Raw genomic sequence first — 27,288 nt, 5'->3', positions numbered from 1 at the left:
GCGGGTGCAGGGTCCCAAAGCATTGAACCATCCTCGACTGCCCTCCCAGGCCATAGGCAGGGAGCTGGATGGGAAGTGGGACTGCCAGGATTAGAACTGGCGCCCATATGGGATCCCAGTGCATTCAAGGCAAGGACCTTAACCTCTGCTCCATCACGCCAGGCCCCAAAAATAAATAAATAAATCTTAAAAAAAAATAAAAGCAAATAAATATTAAAGAAAAAGTGTGTGTGGGGGGGGTCTAGCACAGTCACATAGCTAGCTAATCTTCTACCTGCGGTGCCAACATCTTATAGGGTGCCAGTTCCAGTCCTGCCTGCTCCACTTCTAATCTAGCTACCTGCTTATGGCCTAGGAAAGTGGTAGAGGATGGCTCATGTCCTTGAGAAACCTGAAGAAGCTCCTGGCTTCATACTGCTTCAGCTCCAGCTATAGTCGCCATCTGGGGAGTGAACCAACAAATGGACAAACTTTCTGTCTCTCTCTCCTTATCTCTGTAAGTCCACCTTTTACATAAAAATAAATCTTTTTTAAAAAACAGGATCGGGCCTGGCGGCATGGCTTAGCGGCTAAAGTCCTCGCCTTGAATGTGCCCCGGGATCCCATATGGGCGCCGGTTCTAATCCCGGCAGCCCCACTTCCCATCCAGCTCCCTGCTTGTGGCCTGGGAAAGCAGTCGAGGATGGGCCAAAGCTTTGCGACCCTGCACCCGCGTGGGAGACCCAGAAGAGATTCCTGGTTCCCGGCTTCGGATCCGCATAGCATCGGCCGTTGCGGCTCACTTGGGGAGTGAATAATTGGATGGAAGATCTTCCTTTCTGTCTCTCCTCCTCTCTGTATATTTGACTTTATAATAAAAAATAAAATAAATAAATCTTTAAAAAAAACAGGATCAAATATATTATTTTTGACACATGGTTTCATAAACTCTGTTTAACCTATAAATTAGAATATCTCTGGTACACATCTGTATTCATCATTTTAAAGAGAATTCCCTGAAACAGAGAATATAAATTTTATAGACTTTAAAATGATGTCCTAATTTTTCCTTAAAGTACTTTTATCTTTCATGTCTACACAAGCTCTTTTTAGAAATACTGTAGGAATGAAGGGTACTCCACCAGTCTAAAAACCAGTAAGTAAGCTTAGAAATGTACCACACATTTTAGAATTTTAAATAAAAGTCTCCTTCAATTCCACCAAGAAAGGAGTTCTTTTAAACTGCAACTTTTGTGGCCTATATCCTCTGTTGGTAGACCTCAATTAGCAGACCGGCTCTGAATCACAGTGAAAAGCAGCAGCAGGACATGGAAAAGCTCACTGCTCGAAAGGTGTCAACAGCAGCTCCTTCTAAAGGCACTAACTAGAATTCATGATCCACAAAATGTGTCAAAAACTTTATGGCAAGATTCAGAGGTGGCATTGAGCACCTGGTAATTAAAGAAAAAGGATCTGCATGAATCAAGCCTTTAAAATGAGAATAAAAAAAGGAAGCAAGTTATAAAGAGGTCATTCTGAGAGTGTTCCTTTATATCAGAACAGCTTTATCCTCACAGATTTCATAATCTATCCAAAAATGAAATCCATATTACTTACATTTTGCAGTTACCATGCACCCGGCCAGCGAAAATATCATACCATCTTCTAAAATCTAGGAAATAGAAGTAAATTTAGAAAATGTGCAATGTAAGGTGGCCTATATTAAGCTCTACTAGATCATCTAGACTATAAAATTAGGGTCAATGCAAGAAAAAAAGTGCACAGCTTCCTTCTGATGTTTTTAATAGAAATACACATAATGCAAAACTCAACTTACTCAGTGCATTGCCTTTTGAGTGCAATAAACATTTAATACTAATGGCTGAAGACAAACATTGGCAAACTGGCTGGGTCTTCGCTTTCCAGCAGAGCCTAATGTGATAACAAAACCCTGACAAAGTGAAAAAGAGCCTGTCACTGGCTTCAGAGCCCAGTGCAGTGTATGCACCCATGCCTTCCCAGAAAATCAGTTCTGCCCTCAAGGGCTGACATGTGTGGAATGGAACAAAAGATCCCTAGAGAGAATGGGTGTGGCTATAATGAGCCCATACCTGTTCACTGCCTGATAACCCCACAAAGGCAGGGAGTGAGTGCTGGTGATAAGGCACTTACCCTGTGAACAAGCCAAGCTGCTAAAGTTGGCTAAGAGGAAGTGGCTTAGCCTGCAAAGGCTTTTACAAGTCATCCATTATTAGGATCACAAAATTCCAGCTCAAGATTTGTTTAGGGCCCGGTGCCGTGGCCTCGCGGCTAAAGTCCTCGCCTTGAATGCACCGGGATCCCATATGGGCACCGGTTCTAATCCTGGCAGCTCCACTTCCCATACAACTCCTTGTTTGTGGCCTGGGAAAGCATTCGAGGATGGTCCAAAGCATTGGGATCCTGCACCCATGTGGGAGACCCGGAAGAGGTTCCTGGTTCTCAGCTTCAGATTGGTGCAGTATCGGCTGTTGAGCTCACTTGGTGAGTGAGTCATCGGATGGAAGTGTTGTGCCGGATTTTTGAAATCCCCAGATAATCATCAAGTCTGAAGTCCAGGCTAAGGCAAAAAGGTGGCTTATTCAGGTTAGCCTAGGTACCCCAGCCACCTCCCGAGCCCAGCATGGCTGGGCGGGGGAGGGGCAGCCGCAGCTGCAGCCAAGGCTGCTAGGATCCCACAGGGAGGACAAAAAGAAGCACAAGCCAGAAGAGCGAAGAGAGCCCAAGCCCTCCAGTTCTTATACATTTCAGGCTATTAATTATACAGTCATGACTTAGCAGGCTTCTATTGGTGGGTTTGAAACAAGCAACTTTCAAAAAGTACAAATCGATGAGCTATTGGGCTGTGAATCTTATCAAATACCAGGTACCTCCTTTCTGAGGAGTGGTCTGCCTACGTGACCTGCCAGGTGTCCTGCCTGGTGTCAGGACTATCAGGCCTGAGGTTCACACAGCCCCCAGCCAAGCCATTAAGGCAGAATCACAAAAGGCAGAAAATGCCTAGGTTCTTCAGAAGATCTTCCTTTCTGTCTCTCCTCCTCTCTGTATATCTGACTTTCCAATAATTAAATAAATCTTTAAAAAAAAAGATTTGCTTATCCAAATATCAAAAATGCACAGCTGCTTCAAACAGCTAAATAACTATAAATTATCTTGTATTACTTACAAGGTACAATAAAAGAAAACTCATTCATTTTTAGAACATTTAAATTACAGTAAATTCCATACATATTTAATTATGATTGAGTGAATCATCAGATGGAATATCTTCCTCTGTCTCTCCTCCTCTCTGTATATCTGATTTTCCAATAAATAAATAAATCTTTAAAAAAAAAAGGTTTATCCAAATATCAAAAATGCACAGCTGCTTCAAACAGCTAAATAACCAGAAACTATCTTGTATTACTTACAAGGTACAATTAAAAAAAAACTCATTCAATTTTAGAACATTTAAATTACAGTAAATTCCATACGTATTTAATTATGTTTGATAAACATTTAACAGTTACATTACCTGTTGGTCATTAAGGTTCCCATGTACTAAGGAATCAATGAAAATATGTTGACTAAAGTTCCTTCCTTTTCGCTCTTTAATGATTTTCTTTAAGGTACATTCCAGCTGCAAAAATGCTTAGAGAAGACAAAAAATTAGAACACAAGCATTTGTGGAGACTGAGCTTTTCAAGAGTGAAAAGCACAGTTAATTAAGTACAGAACAAAACCTCCAAAGATAATAAAAACAAAAAAGAAAGCTACTTTATATTTTAACTCAGCTATTTCCTTTTCCATCTTCTTTTTCTTATGCTTAACAGACTTATAAAAACATGTAAGTACAATTTAGGAATAATTTAAAAAGCAAATACTTAAGACCTCACCATGCAGATCAAGAGTTGGAACCAGACCAGCACTGTGGCATAGCTATATGGGTCCCGTCTTGAGATCTGGCTGCTCCTCCCCCATCTAGATTCCAACCCTAGCTGTTGTGGGCAACTGGGGAATGAACCGGAAGACTTTGATCTCAATCTATTTCTCTCTCTCTCTCTCTTTCTATTTCTCCCTCTCTCTGTAACTCTGACTTTCAAATAAATAAATACATCTTAAGAAAAAATTGAAGAGAACTTCAAAAACATAACCCTTTTGCTGATATTATCCACCTTTTTTCAACAACTATATTCTTTCTCTTAAATCAGATATCACTTATTGAAAACAGAAGTTATGAAATAACCAGAAAATATATGAAACCAAGAAGATGTAAATAACTGACATCCACAGGTCAATAAAATTGTCCAAGAGAAAGAAGTGCATGATGGTTCAACTGGCTAATTCTCTACCTTCAAGTGGATCCGATATAGGTGCCAGTTTGTGTTCCAGCTGCTCCACTTCAGATTCAGCTCCCTGCTTATGGGCCTGAGCAAGCAGTAGAGCATGGCCTAAAGCCTTGGGACACTGCACCTCCCATGTGGGAGACCCGGAAGAAGTTCCTGGGTCCTGGCTTCAGATTGGCTCAGCTCCAGCCATTATAGCCGTATGGGGAGTGGACCAGTGGAAAGAATATCTTTCTCTCTCTGTATCTCCTTCTCTCTGTAAATCTGCCTTTCCAATAAAAATAAATAAATCTTTTAAAAAATTTTCCAAAGATCCATCCCAGGGCTCCCCTTGCCTGGCCTGTTGTATCATCAACAAAGTTGAGAAGCTATTTATCAGCTACACTCTCATTGGCTCCATGGACCCCATGCTCCCCTCGCCCTCTGCAACCTGATCACGCATTCACAGTTTTTACTGAGACTTCCTCAACTGTTGATTTTCTTAAAAGTGGAATGTCCGAGGACAGGGCTAAGTTTTTGGATCACTTCTCTTTGTCTACCGGTATTTATGACATTACATCTCTATTCAGGACTCTTTTCTGACTCTAGTCTCATGTATCTAGAAACAAAACACTTCCACTTGGATATGTGAAGCACCCAACATGCTGAGCTCTTGATCCTTTCCCCCAAAATTGGACCTTCCAACATTCCTCCTCCACTCATTTCCTAATTACATCATCTTCCAACTATGCAGACCTAAAGCCTCGGTGTTGTCCTCTCTTACATACTGCATTTATTCTGTAGCCCAGTGTTGGTGCTTTTAACTTCAAAATATAGAATTACCCTTTTTTTTTAAAAATGTGAGTAGATTGGGTCTGCTGCCTGCCTACCTGAACTAAACAACAGAATTTATCTTCCTGGCTCACTGTTATAATTCTGTAATCAGTATAGCTAGTGGTGGGCCTTTGACCAAGTGCTAAAGACACTGCTTGGGATATCTCCGTCCCAGAGCTTCAGGGTCAAAGTCTTTACCTGCTCTTGATTCCAGCTTTCTGCTGATTGCTACTCTGAGAGTTCAAGCATTTGGGTCCCTGCCACCTGCCTTGGATGATGTTCACAGCTCCTGGCTTCACCCTTGGCCTTTTCTGGCACCAGAGAAGCCAATCAGAGGTCAGAAGCTCACTCCCTCCCTCTCTCTGACACCTCTCAAATACAAAAATTTCAAAAACAGGGCCTGACGTGGTGGCCTAGCAGCTAAAGTCCTCGCCTTGCATGCGCCAGGACCCTATATGGGCAATGGTTCTAAACCCGGCAGCCCTGCTTCCCATCCGGCTCCCTGCTGGTGGTCTGGGAAAGCAACAGAGCATGGCCCAAAGCCTTGGGACCCTGTACCCGCATGGGAGACCTGGATGATCTCCTGGCTCCTGGCTTCAGACAGGCGCAGCTCAGTCTGTAGCAGTCACTTGGGGAGTGAATCATCTTGCCCTCTGTCTCTCCTCTCTACATTTTTGACTTTGCAATAAAAATAAATAAATCTTAAAAAAATTTTCAAAAACATAAAGGTAATGAAAACTAGATAACAGGAGATGTATAGATTAAGCCTTTTTACTTCTGTTAGGCGTAACTTTAAGCAAAACTCTTCATGTCCTGTGCATAGAACATAGCCTAGCATTTAAGTCTCAATGAATATCTGCTGAAAGAACAAAGACTGAGAATTTTGTGAAGCAACACTATTATAAATGGAAAAGTAAATTAATTATTCCAGTGTAGCCTATGTATTTTAATTTTCCATTACCATTTCCAAGAAAGAAACCAAAACAGCTTAAAAAGAAAGTATTAAAGCATTACCATCCCACAGACAGAAAAGTATCATTTGAAGAAGCTATCTTAAACTCACTATTTTCCTGTGTACATTTATCAAGTGAAATCAATGTTATGCAAATTATGAAAACAATTTTACTCAGTTGTAATGGCAAGAATTTTTATTCTTGCTACAGTTTTTAAAAATTCTTTGTAATATTTAATCAGTTTCACACTGATTCCTCAGGAGCTCCTACAATGCTGAAAATAGTCCACTTTCTACTTGTAGAAATAATGCGACAAACAGAATCTTCATCAACATTTTTTCTCTTAAGATAATTTCATCCTTTACTTACGGTTTTTCACATGAATTATCAAGCTGCTTTCTTAGGATTATACCCTTAAATATTCCATAAATCCCATACTATAGATCAGTCCTTTTTATGCCCTCATTCTGTATTTAATACTAGACATTTTAAAATTAACTTATACCTCCCCCCCCCTTTTTTTTTTGGTTAAAGAAAAACGTTCATTGTAGGGAGAAAAGGCAAGTGACCGATCATCTCTCCATTCACTGGGGCAGGCATGTTTTTGTCTTTACCAACAATGAGGAGCAGCCAAACTTACCATCTTCATATTGCTTTTTCCAAGTTGTATTTTTATCAAGCGACCCATCTAGAAAGCCTTTTCCAATCTCAGTCCAAACCTGAAAGTAGAAAAATATACTATTATCCTGAATCTAGATTTTCTAAATAATATGGAACAATGTAACCTAAAAACTAAAGACCTCCCTTTTCAGCAACAAATCTGAAAATCAAGCTCTCCCTTTTAAGTGGGATGCAGTTTTTTACTTATACATAGGATGCAATATATTTTGATGATTTCTATTAACTGGAAAATTTACTCTTTAAAAGGAATAAGAATAGGGGAGAGCAAAGTGATGTAGCAGTTTACGTGTCCACCTGAAGTGCTGGCATTCCACATGGGTTCAAGTTCCAGTTGTTCTACTTCAGATTCAGCTACTTACTGATGAGCCTGGGAAAGCAGCAGAAGATGGTCCAAGTCCTTGAGCCCCTGCATCCACGTAGTAAACCTACATGCTCCGAGCTCCCAGCTTTGGACCAGCCCAGCTTTGGATATTGCAACCATCTGGGGAGTGGGTCAGCAGATAGAAAACTGTCTCTCCCTTTTTCTATAAATATGCTTTTCAAATAAAAATAAATATTTTTAATGGAATAGGAATAGAAAGGAAAAACAACACAATAGTTAATCCTCACTTTATTATAATGAAAAAAGTAGCTAAATAAATAAAATTTTATTTTGTCTATGATATTAGCAATGGCAAAGGTGCAGAAAAAAATTAAAAATTAGGAGTCCACACTTGATAAGCAGTTGCTTGAGACATTTGCATTTCATGTAAGGTACCAGCTATTGAGTCTTAGCTGGTCCACTTCTGACCCAGCTCCCTGATTATGTCCCTGGGAAAGCAATAAAAGCTGGATGAGGAGTAGGGTCCCTGTCCCCTGTGTAGGAGACTCAGACTGAGTTTCTGATTTTGGGTTTGGCCTGGCCCAATCATGACTGTTGAGGCCAACAGAGAATTAACTAGCAGATGGAAAAATCTCTCTCATCTGCTTTTCCCTCTCTGTCACTTTGCATTTCAAATAGATAAATATTTCAAAATGGGTTGAAGGTTTGGTGATGATAAGCAGTAAGTCAGGGCTTCATTACTATAAAAGTGGGTCAGAAGCACCCCCCCAAAATCATTAAATGTAATTCAAACATTCTCAAAGAACTTGAAGGAAACAACATATATTGATCAATGGCTAAATATCTGAAAAACAATACTTAAAAGTCTTTAACTCCTAACTTAAGAAAGAAACATTTCAAGGCACTTACATGTAAAAACTTAAACTGCTCAAAATACGATATATACATAGAGCAAATATTCATATTAGAAATATCCTGGGGGTCTGGTGTGATAGTGGTTAAACCCTCACCTTGCATCCACTGGGGTCCCCTGTAGGTGCCGGTTCATATCCCAGCTGCTCCATTTGATATCCAGCTCCCTGCTTGTGGCCTGGGAAAGCAGTCAAGCACGGCCCAAATCCTTGGGATCCTGCACCTCCCACATGAGAAACCCAGAAGAAGCTCTTGGCTCCTGGCTTCAGATCAACAGCTCTGACCACTGCAGCCACTTGGGGAGTGAACCAGCAAAAGCAAGATCTTTCTCTCTGTATATCTGGCTTTCCAATTAAAGAAAAATACCCTTAGTATTAAGCAAAATTCACAAAGAAACAAGGTAAAATGATTTAAAAATGTAGAATTACAGAGAGAAAAGGCGAAACAAAGAGGAGAAAGAGAGAGCTATCTTCTATCCACTGGTTCACTCTCCAAATGGCCACAACGGACAGAGCTAAACCAATCTGAAGCCAGGAGCCAATAGGTTCCTCCTAGTCTTTCATTCATGTAAGTACAAGGTCCAAAACACTTGGGCCATCTTCCACTGTTTTCCCAAGCCATAAACAGAGAGCTAGATCGGAAGTGGAGCTGCAAGGACATGAACTGATGACTAGACTATATGGAATACCAGAACCACAGGGCAGAATATTAGCCTGCCACACCACAGAGCCAGCACCATGAATTAAATTTTTTAATAAAAGCACAGGGGAAGGATACATAATGCTGGGGGGAAATAACTGAAATGATCTTTGGGCAGTTCAAAAATTATAACTGAATATTTTATTGAGCTGAATTGAGTGTGCAGTATACATTTTTCTCATTTTAACACTTGTGAAATCAGCACACATCTTACAGCGAATGACATTTCCCAACTGTCACCAGCCAGTTAATATTCATGATACAGTTGCCATCACCTTTGAACTTACAAACTAGTTATTATTCTGGTGACATGACTGGACAGAGGAATCCTTTGGTGTTTCAGACACTGAAAGATCATTTGAGGATGGATAGTAAGTGCTGCTTACGGTCTGAAAACTTTGAGTAATACTAAGAATACCTAACTGCTGCTAAAATACATACTTGGAATAAACTCATGAAATATCAGAAACATCCAGATTGAGGAATACTCTAACAAAATAATTGTCCTGTGTTCCAAAGATACCAAGGTGCAAAAACAAAGAAAAGTTGACAAATCCTTGTAGGTGAACGAAGTTTGATTAACAGGTCTGGTGTTGTGGCCATCATTTGCAACCCTTAATCCCTTACAGATACCAGTTCCAATCCCAGCTGCCACACTTTTGATCTAGCTCTCTGTTAACACACCTGTGGAAGCAGTAGAGGATGCCCTACGCGTTTGGTCCCCTCACTTATGAGGGATAACCAGAAGAAATACAGGTTCCTGAAATTTTAGATTAGCCCAGCTCCAGCCATGTGGCTATTTGTGTGGTGAATCACTAGATAAAGACCTCTCTCTGTATGTCATTAAAACGTAATTTTTTTCCTTCTAGAAAATTTTTTAAAAGATTTATTTATTTATTGGAAAGTCAGATGCACAGAGAGGAGGAGAGACAGAGAGGAAGATCTTCCATACGATGATTCACTCCCCAAGTGGCTGCAATGGCCAATGCTATGCCGATCTGAAGCCAGGATCCAGGCACCTCTTCTGGCTATCCCACACGGGTCCAGGGTCCCAAAGCCTTGGGCCATCCTCTATTGCTTTCCCGGGCCACAAGCAGGGAACTAGATGGGAAGTGGGGCTGCCAGAATTAGAACCAGTGCCCATATGGGATCCCAGCATGTTCAAGGCGAGGACTTTAGCTGCTAGGCCATGCTGCCAGGCATAAATTTCTTTTAGAAATTTATACACAAAAGGCCTTTAAGCACTGGGACAGGACAAGATCAGGACCCAGGAGCTTCTTCCAGGTCTCCCAGATGGCTGAGAGGAACTGAAGCATTAAGGCTATTTTCTTCTGATTTTCCCAGATTGTTAGCAGGGAGCTGTATCAGAAACAGAGCTGCAAGGACACAAATCTGTGCCCACATGGAATACGGGCATCCCAGCCAGTAACTTGCCAGCTATACCACAAGGTCAGTTCCAAAGAAGGAATGCATATATGACAGAATCTTGAGCTTTCTACTTTAGAGGCAAAAATCTGTGTTATTCAACAATTTGAAGTAGAATAATTTACAACTGCCCCCATAGACTTACTGTGCCATGATTCTTTTGGAAGCGAATGACTTCCTGTTCATCTTCAAATGTACTTCCCATGACTAACTGTGTAACGCACTTCATAGCAAAACCAAGCATATGCTGGCTGAGGGGTACATGCTGGCCCTCCGGGTAGGAAAGCCATCTACCTAACAATTCTTCTGAAAGCTGAAAGAGAACAAAAGACCACAATGATTTATCATTTATACTTGCTAAATCTTTAAAAAAATCCAGCAGACAGGCCAGTTCCACATTGTGAACGTTGGCTCCACCTGTTAACTGATTAAAACAGAACACAATCATCATCACACCAATAAAAACAGGAAATCAATGAAAAACTATAATAGACAAACCTTGAACCTAGTGAAAACTAAAAGACCTAAAACTTTTTATGTAATTAAGAAGAATAATGGTTCATTTTAGAATGTCCACAATATTGTAAAAAAAAAAGTCAGTATACGTACTACATTTGTTTCAAAATCCCTTCATTTGCTAAGTACTTATTATATCCATCATGGAATAAAAAGATCACATACTTTGGAGTCAAAATAAATGGTTTTATTTCAATATATTGAGTCCTAGATGCACTACAGCTTTAGATGATTTGCTTAGCCCAAAGCTCAGCGATCAGCAGCCAACCCTCACATAGCCCTTCCTACCTTGCTTTATTAGGGATAATAATCTCATGGTGTAATAACATGGCAAAGGTTCCATAAAGTAATAAATCAGAGGTACTTCAGACACTTTGTGGAAAACTGGAAATAAAAGTAGGAGTCTATTTTACTGCAAAAGTTTTTTCCACCCACATTTACTTTTTTCATAATACAAACATTGGTGCTATGGGGAAAAACAGCTTTTTTTGCAACAAATAAAAAAAACTTTTACATCAAAACATTATAAAAAACATTTTGGGACCAGCGCCATGCGGAAGCTGGGGGTCTCTGCCCAGGCCACCTCTAGCCCGAATAGGGGAGATGCCCAGAGCAGAGCCGCAGAAAGGGGAGGCTTGTATCCCACTCTTAAGGACTCCCGGACTCCTATCAAGGTCTATCAGAACGGGCACCAAGGACGTCATCACAATTGCCAAAGAGAACACGGGGAATTGGAATGCCTTCGGAGGACGAGAACCCAGAGGACAGACATCCCCCCTCTTTGGACAAACTACACGAGATGAAAGAAGCCCAAGTCCTTCCACATAGGAAGCAACGTCATCAGAACAACAGCCAGGAACCACGATCGGTCATCAGAATCAGAAGAACAATAAACTTCCCATCCCAGAGAAAAGGGAGAGGAGCCCTCTCCAGTCCTTGCCTAGTTCCAGCTCTGGGCCTACACCCTCTATAATGACCAACAAGGTGGCTCCGGAACCCCCTCTCCCCCAGCACACCCTCACACACACACACGCACGCACACACACACACACACACACACACACACACACAAACACACAAATAGGAATAGATAAGCAGAGAACAATAAAGAAAGATAGGTCATCAAAAACCCACACATAGGACCATGCGGCTGGGGGAGTTTGGGAGGAGTTCGGTCCTTGGGCTTGGGGGCAACTGACGCTCCCTGCAGTGTGGCAACTGTGGGGGGTGCCCCTGCCGGGTCGGACCCAATGCGGGGGACTCACGCCAAAGACACTGCCACAAGGCAGTGAACGAGTCCTCGGCCTCCCCCAGGACCCAAGAGAGCTCTTCCCTCAGGGTAAGTCCGCCATGAGGGAACTTGGGAACTGGGTGGAAATTCCTAGCTCCGCCCAGCTGCTAAGACCATGCGGCTGGGGGAGTTTGGGAGGAGTTCGGTCCTTGGGCTTGGGGGCAACTGACGCTCCCTGCAGTGTGGCAACTGTGGGGGGTGCCCCTGCCGGGTCGGACCCAATGCGGGGGACTCACGCCAAAGACACTGCCACAAGGCAGTGAACGAGTCCTCGGCCTCCCCCAGGACCCAAGAGAGCTCTTCCCTCAGGGTAAGTCCGCCATGAGGGAACTTGGGAACTGGGTGGAAATTCCTAGCTCCGCCCAGCTGCTAAGACCATGCGGCTGGGGGAGGTGGTGCCAGGCTTTGCCTGCTGGCCGCCCGGAAGGGCAAACTCTGGGGTTTTCAAGATATGTAATTGCTGCCTGGGTCACTCATGACTAAGACTAGGTTGAGTGTAGGTGCAAAGTGAATTTTCGGGTATTCTCAGTGACAGTGTCATGAAAGATACAAGCAGGCAAGGGGACCAAGACCTAGTGGTTTGGGGGAAGTGTCCAGAAGATAATTTTAGTAAGACAGATGCAACAGCTCAATTATGAATACAGAGATGGGATATTAGTATAGAACATCACTGATCACCATATACTAGCCCACACCGAAGCTATGGATGGGGCCTCTTTGGCAGTGTTGGGTACCATTGCCCGACTGAGTGTTGGAGTTGTGGAGTGGTCACATTTGGCAAATCAAGACACTCTCCAGCACACAAGAGAACTTGGGCTGGGGGTAGGCTCTGTGGGGTTGTGTGGGCCCAACCCTTTGGAATACAAATCCCCCGGGTTAGTTCCCAAGCTGGGGTTGCAATGGTCTAAGCTAGGTGTGACCACGACATCTGCCATCACTCATGGGTAAAGGAATCCACAACAGTCAGGGTAGGTCAAGGCAGCAGCACCCAAATGTGCATCTTTAAACAGGATGTGGGGTGGGCCGGGCTGCCACTGGAAGGGGACAGAAGGGGCAAGGCTGAACAAACCTTAACTCACAAGTAACAACAGAAATCAGGTTGGAGCACAGCTCATGCCAGGTAGGTCCTTGCACATACTGATCTGTGTGAGGCAGAGGCACTAAGCCACAGCATCCAAGGGGCCACGACAAGTGAGGGGCTCTGCCAAACAGAGACAGAACAACCACCGGCCTACACCTGCTCTATGGCAGGGCAGAGGCCCGGTTGGGGGAATAACAGGACACCCTAGCTGGGTTGAGTTTCCCACCAAGGAGCGCATGGGCTGGAACTGAGGCTACATTCTGATCAGGATACGATCGTAATCTCACTTGGCACAATTGTGGACTGGGATGGGAAGCACCAAGCCAGGCCAAATTCCAACACCATCTGGTGCTCTGGAGGACCGGGGAGGGTTGTGTGACAGACTAGGTTAGGTCTCAGCTCTTACTGAACCATGTGTGAGCTTGGTAGGGGTATGGAAGAGCCATGGCTGGGTTGAAATATCCAACAACAAGAACCAGCTTGGGTCGGAGGCCAGGCAGGAAAAGCCACTGTTCCTCCTAGGATAGCAGGCGAACTGAGTAGTGCTGGCTCATGGACCCACTGGTATGCGCGAAAACTGGCATTGGGACAGGTTCTGGTGGAGGAGCCCGGGCAACTCCTCTGGCAGGACACAGTCCCATGCAGGTAAGCGCAACAAGCACAATAGGGAACAACCCAAAACAGGCAATGAAAATTATCCCACTGGCATACACATGGCATGGGTTGGGGGCAGACCAGCCTGAATCTGTTCACATTACCTTCTGGTGAATCCGAGCACCAGAACAGAGTGTGGGTCGAGCCAGGTTCGGTTGCAACACATACCAGTACACAACAAGTAATGCCAAGGTGAGATGAGCCGTACCAGATGTGGCTGCAGCACACAACCAGCACATGTGACAATCAGGGAGGAGGCAAAGCCAACAGGGGAACGTGGGCACCCCTGCTGGATAACTACTTCCATTGGAAAGTGTGAATACAGATGGGGGCAGTTCAGACTAGGCAGGGCTATAGCACCTGTGGGCCTCACGGTGAGCTGACTGTTCTGACTGGTGCAAGTTAAAATTAGAGTGGGTTGAGGGGTGTTTGGGCTTAGCCACAGCATTAGCTGGCAGAGGCTGGTACTAGGAGCCAATTCTGACAAGTCAAATGCCAAAACTACCTGGAGACTGCATACTCTAGGAGTGGGTGTGGCCTAGTAGGGAAATAGTGGGCACCTCCCTCAGGGTTACCACCCTCACTGGACAGCACGAAACCCAGGCTAGGAGCAGGGGTGGCTTGACAGAAAGGCACCTGCCAGTGGGTGTATGGGCTGGATAATAGGTTGGTTGGGTTGAACCAGGCTTCAATGTCCATTGACGTGTGCGGGAGCTACTTGGGATGTGGGACAGACTGGACAAGCCTGCAGTGCATACTGGCAAGCATGGGAACCAGGTTAGGGGGCAGAACTGATAGGGGTTTTAGGGAGTCGCCTCAACTAGGCTGCAGCTCCAACTGGTTTGCATGAAGACCGAGTATGAAGTGGGTAGAATCGAGCTGGACTACAACACCCATTGGTTCACAAGGAAGACAGGGCTGGAAGCCGAACGGACCCAGTAATCGCAACGACCAGCATATGCATAGGCTGATTGGTGTGACGAACAGTGTTGGAGTCTGTACTAGCAAATTCACTCAAGAATCAGATCTGGGATCAACTCAGATGAAGTTTCTTTGGATATTTCTCCAACTGAACTGCTGATCTTGGAACCCCAACCATCAAGAGACTGTCAGCCAGTGGACTCTGAATAGGTTTCATTACGGTTGGGAAGGAGAGATTGGCAGCAATCCAGAACTGATGAACTATCAAAACTGTATGAGCAGGACCCTTGGAGCGCGCCTCATGTTTGGGATGGGGGATGGGTGGGAGGTAGGGTGGGGCTTTCCCCTTTTGTTACTCCCCTAACCCTACATACAGGGCAAAATGATAAAAAAAAAAAAAAAAAAAAAAAAAAAACCCCACACATACCCAGTTAGATAGAGCAGAAAGAACAAGTACTCATTAACAAAGTTTGAGAGATTTCTCTGCAACTCCCCCCAAACTAGTTATGCACCTCAATTATTAAAATGCCATTGAATCAGTTATAGGAGGTTCTTAACAATCTACATGTAATCTCAACATATTGATTACTCAGTATTGTGTAATTTAATTCAATAACGATATATATCGTGCTGCTGGGGCTTCTAATTGAACGGGATCATGCACTTTTGGCCCTGCCTCCGGACCAGGGAGGGTCTCTCCAAGAAGCGGAGGAACTTATCTGGAGACTAAGATGCTGGAATCTATGCTTGATATATGCTTGCGGTGAAGGTGTCTCAACTGATCTTGAACTGAGGTCTCGTAACAGGGTGGAGGAATCCACCAGGGGGGGAGGGGTAGAGAGAATCCCAGGACCTATGAAACTGTATCTCATAATACAAGATAACCAATAAAAAAAAATTTAAAAAAATGTTTTGGGGCACGGCACCATAGCATACTTGTTAAAGTCCTCGTCTTGCATGCACTGGGATCCCATATGGGTACCAGTTCTAATCCCAACAGCCCCGCTTCTATCCAACTCCCTGCTTGTGGCCTGGGAAAGCAGTCAAGCACGGCCCAAGGCCTTGGGACCCTGCACCTGTATGGGAGACCCAGAAGAGCTCCTGGCTCTTGGCTTCAGATTGGCTCAGCTCTGGCCATTGTGTTCACTTGGGGAATGAACCATCAGACGGAAGATCTTCCTCTCTGTCTCTCCTCCTCTCTGTATATCTGCCTTTTCAATAAAAAAAAAGTTTTGTAGAAAAATAAATTAATGTTTTTAATTCCATTTTTATATGAACTTTTGGAAAAATTCATATGATGTGTCCAATTAGAATAGGAATTAAAAATTAAGCTCCTTTTCCATATCAACACCATAAAATTTTATTCACAGGATAAAGATTTAAAGTTGGAATTTGTCAGAAACTATATTCAAAATGAAAAAATTTGGCATCACACAGATTTATGCCTAAAGAAAAATATATGGAATTTCAAATTTACTTTTGGAAAAAGGAAAAGAAAGCCTTAAGGATTCCAAAGTATCAAGGGGAATGTTAGTATATGTATTGAAAGAACTCTTGAGATTTGGTGAAAGTATGAAGAAAGCAGCAGTTAATTTGTGACAAACTGTGTAATTTAAATTTTTTTAAAAGATTTATTTATTTTTATTACAAAGTCAGTTATACAGAGAGGAGGAGAGACAGAGAGAAAGATCTTCTGTCCGATGATTCACTCCCCAAGTGAGCGCAACAACCGATGCTATCCCGATCCGAAGCCAGGCTTTGGGCCGTCCTCGACTGCTTTCCCAGGCCACAAGCAGGGAGCTGGATGGGAAGTGGAGCTGCCGGGATTAGAACCGGCACCCATATGGGATCCCGGGGCATTCAAGGTGAGGACTTTAGCCGCTAGGCTATGTCGCCAGACCAAATTCAAATTTTTTTACATATTATTAAAAAAAATACTATCAGGCAGGTCCGGTGCAGAAGCCTAGCAGCTAAAGTCTTCGCCTTGCATGCTCCAGGATACCAATATGGGTTCTAATTCTGGCAGCCCTGCTTCCCATCCAGCTCCCTGCTTTGGCCTGGGAAAGCAGTGGAGGACGGCCTAAAGCCTTGGGACCCTGCACCCGCATGGGAGACCCAGAAGAGGCTCCGGGCTTCTGGCTTTGGACTGGCGCAACTCCAGCTGTTGCAGCCACTTGGGGAGTGCATCATCAGACGGAAGATCTTCCTCTCTGTCTCTTCTTTTGTCTGTATATCTGACTTTCCAATAAAAATAGAATAAATCTTTAAAAATATATATTATCAAGCACAAAAGGTGCCCTTTATCCATTATCTGGCTTTGCTGGCCCACATCCTACATCCAAGAGCCTGGGTTGGAGTCACTGCTCTGATCCCCACTTTAGCTTCACCTAATATGTACCCTGGAAGGCAGCATATGGATCCCATGAGGCACCTGTTTATGTCCTGGCTGCTCCACTTTTCATTCAGCTTGCTGCTTGTGGCCTGGGAATGCAGTGGAGGGATGACCCAAAGCCTGGAGACCCTGCACTCATGTGGGAGACTTAGAGGTTCCTGGCTCCAGGCTTTGGACTGTCTCAGCTCTGGCTATCGGAGCCATTGGGGAGCGAAACAGCAGATGGATGATCTTTCTCTCTGCCTCTCTTTCTCTAGGTAAATCTGATCTGCCTTTCCAATCAAAAATAAATAAACCTTGTAAAAACAAGTGGTTTGGAATAAAGTGTTTATAGTTAAGACAATAGTGTCCTCATCAGCCTGTCTGGATTCAGTTCCTAGCTCGGGTTAATGATTTCGGCTTTTCCTCAGTACAGAACATGGGAGACATTGGTGATGTCTTACACAACTGGAGTCCTGCCTCACACATGAGAAACTAGGATAGAGTTCCCAACTTCTGACCCTGGCACATGGTCTCAGCTTGGCATTTGCAGGTATTTAGGGAATGAAGTGGCAGATAGGAACTCTGTGCCCCCACTTCTCCAAAAAATAAGTTTAAAAATGATAGTGCAGCAGTTAAAGTACTCGCCTTGAACATGCCCGGATCCCATACGGGCACCAGAAGAAGCTCCTGGCTCCTGGCTTTGGATTGGCTCACCTACAACCTTTGCAGCCGCTTGGGGCGTGACCCATCACTTGGAAGATCCTTCTCTCTGTCACTCCTTCTCTCTGTATATCTGCCTTGCAATAAAAACAAATAAATCTTTAAAAAATAAGTTCAAAAATGTTCAGTTAATAGCATCTCAATTATTCCCCAATAACCATGTTTATTTTTTAAGTGGTAGGGGATGGCAATCTTTCATAAACTTTCAAAACAGAAAGGAGAAAAATTGTATTCCTCCTCACAGTAGAGATAGGGAAACTCTGGTGTCAAAGCCAGAGGTTTCAGAAGAAAAGAATACTACACAGCAATTTGCCTCATGAATCCAGAGGATAAAATTCTCAAGAAAAAATAAGCAAATGAAATCCAGAAACATATAAAACCCGAAAGTAGAGGCCGGCACTGTGGTTTAGCAGGTTAAGTCTCCATGATGGCACTAGCACCTCATACTAGAGCACGTGTTCCAGTCTTGGCTGCTCCACTTCCGATCTAGCTCCCAGCTAACACACCAGATGCCCCAGTACTGCTGGCTGCTGCCACCCATGTGAGAGATCAGGATGGGTCCCAGGTATCTGAGTTCGGGCTGGTCCTGCCCTGGCTATTGCAGTTTTGAGGAGTGAATCAGCAGATCAAAGATTTCTTTCTCTGTTTCTCCTTCCTTCTCTGTTGTTCTGATTAAAAAAAAAAAATTCCAAAAATTTTTTTTAAAAGTTTCTTTCTTTTTTTATCAGAAAGGCAAATCAGCTTTACAGAGAGGAGAAAAAGATCTTCCATCCAGTGGTTCAACCCCCCCAAAGAGCCGCAAAGGCCAGACCTGAGCCAATCCAAAGCCAGGAGCTTTTTCCAGGTCTCCTAGTCAGATGCAGGGTCCCAAGGCTTTGGGCCATCCTTGACTGCTTTCCCAGGTCACAAGCAGGAAGCTAGATGGGAAGTGGAACAGCCAGGACATGAGCCAGCAACCACACAGGATCCTGGTGCATGCAAAGCAAGGACTTTTACCACTGAGCCATTGTGCTGAGCCCAATAAAATAACTCTTAATAAAATGAAAGTGTATAACTCTCAAGATTAATAATACAGGCTTCTATCTCATAGCTAGGGGGAAAAAAAGAGCACATTAAAACTTAAGAAACCTGAAGACAGGAAATGAGAAATCAAAGAGCATAAACTGGACTGGAAAACAAACGTAAAGCAGGGGGGGCGGGTAGAGCCAGTTCATAGAAAACAGGCCATAAAATTGGCATACCTGGCATTAGTTATCAATTCAGTGCCCTAACTCTTTTTGACTGCTCTGTAAAAATGGAATTGAGTCCTTTAAGTAATTTTTCCATTGTCACTTGGCATGCTGTAAAGCTCTCCCGGCAGAAGGTGTGAGAGAGACATTTGCTGGAGAAAAGGGTGCTGTTTCCAGCTTCTGCTGTGCTTGCTTAGCACAGCTTCTGCTGTGCCTCTGCCACGTGTATGGTTTCCCAGTGCCAAGCTCCCACAGACTGCTGGAAAGCACTCTCCTACCAGCCCTCCTCTCCAGCCTTTGTAGCATGCATCTCCTGTAGCACCTCCCGCTGCACTTCTCACTCTGCGGGGGCTTGGTTTCCACCACGGCCCTGCAGCAGCCACAGGGAGAAGCCCAGAGCCTGCCCCTCACTCGCCCCAGGCCCTCATATTTGCGGTGAGACATCGCCCATGAACAGCTTTCCCTCTTCCCTTCAGAACATCACATTAATGGATGGATTTCCAACAGGCTCCTAGGGACAGATCAATGGCAAGTTTCACATCCTTGGCACCTCAGCAATTTCTCTGCTATAGTCCTTCAAAAGCAATCCCAGTCCTAAAGAAAAAAAATCTTCCAAGGGCTCTCTGGATTGATTCTATACTGGGGAACTGGTCTATACATATTTCCTATTCTTACATTCCTAACAGCTTCTTTACTTCTGACTGGCCAATCTTTCACAATGCTAGTCCCTTGTTATTGTACATTACAACAAACTTTTCTTTACAATTATGTATGTGTTTTCTTGTTCCTAGTTGGTTTCAGTTATAAAGACTTCTAGAAACATCAATCAAGAATAAAAAAAGAAAGATGCCAATGCGGACCCCAAAGACATTAAAAATATTACTGCTGCAGGTATTTGGTCAAGTAGTTAAGACACTGATTTCTCGTTAAAGCACTTGTGTGTAAGCGCCAATCCCGGCTTTCTGCAAGCACAGATCTGGGAGATTTCAGGAGATGGCTCAGGTAACTGGATGCCAACACCCACATGGAAGACCTGGGTTGAATCACTGGCTCTTAGATTCATCTGCTGCAGGATTTTGGGGAATGATTCAGCACACAGAAATGCAGTCTCTACCTCTTAAATTACAAACACATATAAACAAATATATATCTATGCATACAAATACAGAAATAACACAAAAATACATACATAAAATTTCAAAATAAGCAAAAGTAACAAAAGCCATTAAATGAGTTAGAAAGAGGAAACAGATTATTGTTACTATCAGACACAATGATAAACCACTAGTTAATAGGGCTACTGACTCCAGAGTGCATACACAAAAATCAATTTTGTACTCAGCAACAAGCAAAATGAGTTTAAAAAAATAGTGTTCTAAACACCACTAATTTCTCTTTAATTTGTCTATATTGATTTTTAACTTTTTAAACCATTTATTTATTTTTATTTGGAAGGCAGATTTTCACTTCTATTATTATCTCCCAACATATAGTTTTGTAGGTATATGGCTTCTTCCCATCCTTCCCTTTGCAAGGGAGAAAAGAAAGAGATTTTCCACATGATGGGTCACTCCCCAAATGGCCACAATGGCCAGAACTGAGCCAATCCGAAGGTGGGAACCAGGAACATACCCTGGGTCTCCAACCTCAGTGTAGGAGGCCAAGAACTAGAGTTAAAGGGCTGCCTACGCCTTTATCAGGGAGCTAAACTGGAAGTGGAGCAGCCATGATATGAACCAGCGCATTCACATGGGAGACCTGCATCTTAGTCAAGGGCTTAGCTATTATGCCACAGTACCGGCCTTAATTTTCCTCTTAAATTATCAGTATTACTATTAAGCTTTTTAACAAACTAATCAGATCTGACATGGTAGCCTTGTGGAAAAGTCCTCACCTTGCACGTACCAGGATCCCATATGGATGCTGGTTCGTGTCCCAGTGGCTCCACTTTCCATGCAGCTCCATGCCTGTGGCCTGGGAAAGCAGTCAAGGATGGCCCAAAGCCTTGGGACCCTGCACCCATGTGAGAGACCTGGAAGAAGCTCCAGGCTTCGCATTAGCTCAGCTCCGGCTATTACGGCCACTTGGGGAGTGAATCCTTGGACGGAAGATCTTCCTTTCTGTCTCTCCTTCACTCTGTATATCTGGCTTTCCAATAAAAATAAAATAGATCTTTTAAAAAAACAAACTAAAAAAAAATCAAAGTAATCAACTGCAAAATACTCTAAAGTTCATTTAATTTTGATTAGGAACAAAAACTCTTAATTCAGTGAGTTATTCTATATTATTATTCAGTTGATCTAGCATAAATTATTGAGAAAATCAACTTTTCTCTATTGCAAAATAATACACAATCATTTGTTTTCTTGTTGCTGCTGTTGCCATTATTTTTAAAAATATTTATCTAATTATATTACAAAGTCAGATATACAGAAAGAAAGAGAGGAAGATTTTCTATCTACTGATTCATTCCCCAAGTGACCACAATAGCCAGAGCTGTGCCAATCTGAACCCAGGAGCCAGGAGTCTGTTCTAGGTCTCCCACGTGGGTGCAGGGTCCCAAGGCTTTGGGCCATCCTTGACTGCTTTCCCAGGCTACAGGCAGGGATCTGGATGGGAAGCAGAGCCACTGGGATATGAACCAGCACCCATATGAGATCCCGGCACATGCAAGGTGAGGACTTTAGCCACAAGGCTACTGTGCTGGGCCCTGATGTTATTATCTAAGACGTATTTATTTATTTGAAAGGCAGAGTTATAAAGATGAAGAGAAAGAGAAAGAAATCTAAAGAGAGAGAGCTTCCACCTGCTGTTCAATCTCCAAATGGCTTCAGAAGCTAGGGCCTATTCAGGAGCTTCCTCCAAGGGCCCAAGCACGTGGGTCATTACCCTTGTCATGCTTTCCCAGAATCACTAGCAACGAGCTGAGTCAGACGTGCCCATACAGGAAGAGCTATCACAGGTAGGGGGTTAACCCACTGTGCCACAATGCTGATCCCAGTCATTTGATTTTGTAAAGTCACACATTTTATCACCTTCTAATCACTGAACAGGAAAGAACATTATTCCATTTTAGTTTAAAGCACCATACAGTGAACCAGGTAGACATAACTATTGATCCTATTTTTTATATAGCTTTTCATGTGTTTTCCTATAATTAGGTAGGTTTTCTTGGATATTTATTAAAAATGTAGTAATGTAGGCCCGGAGCAGTGGCCTACTGGCTAAAGTCCTCGCCTTGAACACACTGGGATCCCATATGGGTACCAGTTATAATCCCGGCAGTCCAACTTCCCATCCAGCTCCCAGCCTGTGGCCTGGGAAAGGAGTCGAAGACAGTTCAAAGCCTTGGGATCCTGTACCCATGTGGGAGACCTGGAAGAAGTTCCGGGCTCTTGGCTTCAGATCAGCACAGCACCGGCCATTGCGATCACTTGGAGAATGAATCATCAGATGGAAGATCTTCCTCTCTGTCTCTCCTTCCTCTCTGTATATCTGACTTTGAGATAAAAATAAAATAAATCTTGGGCCCAGTGGCATGGCCTAGCGGCTAAAGTCTTCACCTTGAACGCACCAGGATCCCATATGGGCACCGGTTCTAATCCCAGCAGCTCCACTTCCCATCCAGCTCCCTGCTTGTCGCCTGGGAAAGCAGTTGAGGACGGCCCAAAGTCTTGGGACCCTGGACCCATGTGAGACCTGGAGGAGTTTCCTGGCTCCTGGCTCTGGATCACTGCAGCATCGGCCGTTGTGGTCACTTGGCGAGTGAATCATCGGATGGAAGATCTTCCTCTGTCTCTCCTCCTCTCTGTATATCTGACTTTGCAATAAAAATAATAAATCTTAAAAAAATAAAAATACATAAATCTTTTTAAAAATGTAGTAATGTACAAATCTGTACAAGGTGTGTGAGATCATTATTTGCACATTCTCCTTTTTTCCTTCCTTTATCTGGAAGAAGAGAGGAGATAAGGGGAGAAGTCACACCCAGCCTCCCAAATGCCTTTGTATCCTGGGATGAAGGACAGTTCCCCAACACCACTCGAGTCCCTGATGTGGGGCATGCTCAAGAGGTTTTGCTAGTTCAACAGTTTTGAATTACCACCAATCTCGCCACTGCAAGCACGATGTAATTTCTCCAGAATCCACTGGCTGACATAGGCCCCTGAGAGTCTCCATTTGCCCAGATACTCACTGCCAACACTGGGCTGGGGTAGCTGATCAATCTGTCTGTCTTCTGTCCTCTATTATGATACCAGGTGCAGCTACACTCCAGTGCACTGCTATAACCTCCATGTTCACCTGGATATGCCATCAACTGCTCCATCTTTTGAGCCATGGAGGAGGCCCAGTTCTGACACATGTATGCCACAGTCAGAACATGGAACCTGTGATTCTCTTCATGGTTGGTGTTCTGAGTCTAGCAATTCAGTTGGGAGGATCCTCAAAGAAACTTTATTTGAGGTGATCCCAGATCTGATTCTTATGTGTCCTTGACAACACAGGGTCTGGCACAGTCCTTCGCCCCAATCAGCTTATGTATAGGCTGGTGGTTACAACTGCTGGGTCAGTTCTGTCTCCAGCCCTGTCTTCTATACAAACCAAAGGGTGTTGCAGCACATCCCAATCCTGCCCACCACACATTCAGCTCTCATGCAAACCAGTGGGAGCTGCAGCCTAGTCGGAGCAACCTGAAAAAAACCCACCAGTCCTGCACCCTGTCCTGGTTCCCATGCTTGTCAGTATGTACAGCAGACTGCTCCATTCTGTCCCGCATCCCATTCAGTTCTCATTTTTGTCAATGGGCATTGAAGCCTAGTTCAACTCAATCAGCTCCACTATCCAGCCCACACACACCCGCTGGTGGGTGCCACTATCTATCTAGTCATGCCTGTCCTAGTCCTAGTTCTCAACCTCACCAGGTGGAGTGGTAACCCAAGAGGGAGGTACTCACTGTTTCCCTACTAGACCCACTCCCACTCCTGGATCTTGCACTCTCCAGGTAGTTCTGTACCTTAACTTCACAGAATATGCCCCACTTGCCAGCATCTGCCAACTGATGCTGTGGGAAAGCCCAGCCAATCCACACCCACTCTGATTTATATTTGCACCAGTAGGAACAGTCAGCCCAGCCTGGCTTTTCCCTGATCTAGCTCCCATGAGGCCAAACAGGGGTTGTAGCCCTACCTAGCTGGGTCTGCCCACATTCCAATTCCCATACTTACCAGTGGGAATGGTGGTTTAGCAGGGGAGCCCCACACAACTACCTATCAGTTTCACCCCTCCCCCCTTGGTCTCACAAATGCCGGTTGGGTGCTGTGGCCCGGTCTGGCATGGCCCGCCTCACCTCAGCTTTTCCCAATGGGTGCTATAGCCTGGCAGGCCTCAACCATCCCTAATTCCAGCAACAGCTAGAATTCCTAGTCCAGCCCAGCTGGCCCCCAGTCACAGCCCTCATGTTAACTGGCTTGTATTGCAGCCCAACACAGCCCAACCCACACCCAAATGGTGCTCAGATTCACCAGTGGGTGATATGAACTGGGCCAGCCTGGTCCGCTTCCAGACTGTGCCAAATGTATGCCAGTGGGTACCATTCCCTGGCCTGGTCTGGGCTTCTCCTTATTGTGGTTCTTACGCTCACCTGCAGGGGCTGTGTCCTGACAGAGGAGTTCCTCAAGTTAATCCATCAGAACCTCTCCCAGTGCCTGATCTCGTACCCCTCAGGGGTCCATGGGCCAGTCTTACTTAGTCCACTTCCTGTCCTAGCAGGAATAGTGGCCTTTCCATACTTGCCTTCACCCATTCCAGCTGGGTATTGCAGCTTAGTCACGACTGGTTCATACCCAGACACAGCTCAGCACACATGGCACAGCAAGGACAGAGAGCTAGATCAGCCCATTCTACACCTACCCTGGTTCTCATAAGCACCAATGGGTGCTGGAGTCTAACCCAGTGTGGCACACCCCAGACCCAGCCCACACTTGTGATGAAGGACACTGCAACCATGTCCAGACCAGATCGCAGTCCCACTCCGGACTTCACATTCACCAGTGGGAACCACAACACAGCTAGGGCATCCCCTTTGCTCCCCAACCAGGCCTGTTCCTAGCCACAGATCTTGCATGTGCCAGTGGTTGCTCTGATGCAGCTTGACATAGTCACTCACCTGTCTTGGCCTTTGCATTTGGGTCCTATAGCCTGTCCTAACCCAGTCTGCCCCCAGTCCCATCTCTCACTGGCAGGTGCTGGAACCTGGCCCTGCTCAGTCTGCTCCCATCCCTGGCTCATACAAACCAATAGGCTTCTGGCTTTGGACTGGCACAGCTCTGGCCATTGCAGCCACTTTGGGAGTGAATCAGCAAACGGAAGATCTCCCTCTCTGTCTCTCCTTCTCTCTGTATATCTGACTTTCCAATAAAAATAAATAATCTTTTTTAAAAACACAGCTGATTAAAAAACAAAAGGAATGATAAGTAGTAATCAAACACTTGTTCTAATTTTCTTCTATGAGACAATATGCAGGATAAAAAGAGGAACTGGGATTACAAATGGTTTCCGAAACAGAAAAGGTCATTCTTGGGACACGACCCAGCAGAGATTTAAACAGACTGTCCTCTCCCAGGGTCAGATCACAACAAATGCCCATAGCCTGTGCTAGCAAAGTCCAGCCACAATCATTGATACTTTGCAACCAACATTGTTACTCTCTCCCGTAATTGAGTTACGATTTGCTTATGGCTTAAGCTGTTACTTTTGCAATAATTCATAAATGTAGTATTGTTACAAGTGCATTACAAGTATTACAAATGACTCATCTAGTATTTTTTATATTCTAAACATACACAGAGTAACAAACAGCTAAAGGACTACAAAAACCCTAATCAGTTCTTGAAATCTGATTATAGTGGTACAAAAATTTTAAATTATCATTTATTTTATTTGAAAGAAAGGCAGAGACAAAGATTTTTCCATCCACTGATTCATATGTCAAATGCTAGAAAAGCCAGGGCTATGCCAGGTTGAAATCAAAAGCTGAGAATTCAGTCCACATCTGCCCTGTGGGTGGCAGGAACCTAACCACTTGATACACCACCTGCCAGCTCCCAGGGTGGCCACAAGCAGGAAGCTGGAGTCACAAGCAGAGTGAGGGTTCCAGCCCATGTTCACTATGGGGAGTGGGCATCCCACGCAGCGCATTAACCACAGCCCCAAACATCTGTCCAGAGAGAATTTAATGGGCTTTATTTGGTAGTTCAGTTCAGTTCAATACTAACTTATTGGAAGAAATATCCAAATATATTACAAATGTCTTTTTTTCCTAACAGACTTCTTTTCAGAATAGCTCTTCAAATTTTTGTCTTGCCTGACAAACATTTATATTTACATGAAAGAACTATCCAGTGATTAACAACAATGTTTATATGCTGGAACATTATATTATCAGCTATATTTAAATAATGCATCACATGTATAAACTGTAAAGACTCAAAAATGAATGCTATTAGTCTTATGTATTTTAAACAAAGATAAAACGATTTACAGATGTCTTAATAGTGTTCACATTAAAATACCATGCTAATTTCAACTACCACCTAATTTTATAACAGAAAAACAAAAGTCAAAATTACAAAGACATCTACAAAGCAATATTTGAGATTTTAAATTTATGCCACATAAAAAGAAAGAATACAAAGTCTGTTTTGAAAAAAGTTTTCAGGTAATCACAGTAATTATTATAAAATTATTAAAATGTCAGTGAAATGATTTTTTTAAAATTCCAGCTTATATTCAGATACTAAAAGATTTGCTTAAAAACTCAGCCAAGCCAAAGTATACTGCAGGGAAGCAGAATTAAGGTATGAAGAGGCAGCATAGCTTTGTGCTCAGTGTATAAACTCTTGAATCTGATCTACTGGGGTCAAATTCTAACCACATTACCGTTCACTTATCAACTGTCTGACCTTGGACAAGCTACTGAACCATTTTCTTCATCTGTAAAAGAGAAAATAATATCTACCTACAATGCTCTTGTGAAGATTAAATGAGCCCATAATACAAGTTATCAAACCAATTAACTCCATGATTTTGACCATCAGCATTACTACCAAGCTGTCAATTAAGCAGATTTTGGAAAACAACTATGGATTCTAAAATTTAGAAACACATGGTTTAGATAGTGTTTAGCCTTAAATCACAGGAAAATATTAAACTGACACACATAGAAAAAAGAAATTACACTCACAGTTTAAAGTGGAGGTTCAGGCCTTGAAGCAAAGGTGGTCAGAGCAGTAAGGAGCCAGAACCCACAGGATGAAGTTGAGAATATTAGAGGCATTAGAGGACTAGATAGAACA

General features: G+C 43.7%; 1 protein-coding gene across 3 annotated transcripts in view; it reads right to left on the bottom strand.

Annotated features, from left to right (window-relative positions):
• The window catches only part of LOC121159416 (cytochrome P450 20A1), a 67,881-nt gene that overhangs the window by 22,955 nt on the left and 17,638 nt on the right, over positions 1-27,288 (bottom strand). For 2 of the 3 annotated variants that reach the window (XM_040984467.1, XM_040984468.1), the window contains exons 5-8: positions 10,294-10,461; positions 6,750-6,828; positions 3,533-3,648; positions 1,597-1,651 (exon numbers count right to left, since the gene is read on the bottom strand). In XM_040984467.1, the coding sequence (XP_040840401.1) occupies positions 1,597-1,651; positions 3,533-3,648; positions 6,750-6,828; positions 10,294-10,461 (418 nt within the window). Of the gene's footprint in view, positions 1-1,596; positions 1,652-3,532; positions 3,649-6,749; positions 6,862-10,293; positions 10,462-27,288 lie in introns of all 3 variants that reach the window. The other variant, XM_040984466.1, reaches the window with a different exon arrangement.

Source organism: Ochotona curzoniae, unplaced genomic scaffold (assembly GCF_017591425.1).
Source record: "Ochotona curzoniae isolate NIBS_2020 unplaced genomic scaffold, NIBS_Ocur_1.0 contig_4148, whole genome shotgun sequence".
NCBI lineage: Eukaryota > Metazoa > Chordata > Mammalia > Lagomorpha > Ochotonidae > Ochotona > Ochotona curzoniae.
Note: the sequence above shows the minus strand (reverse complement) of the source record. Positions and strands in the feature narration are given on the sequence as shown.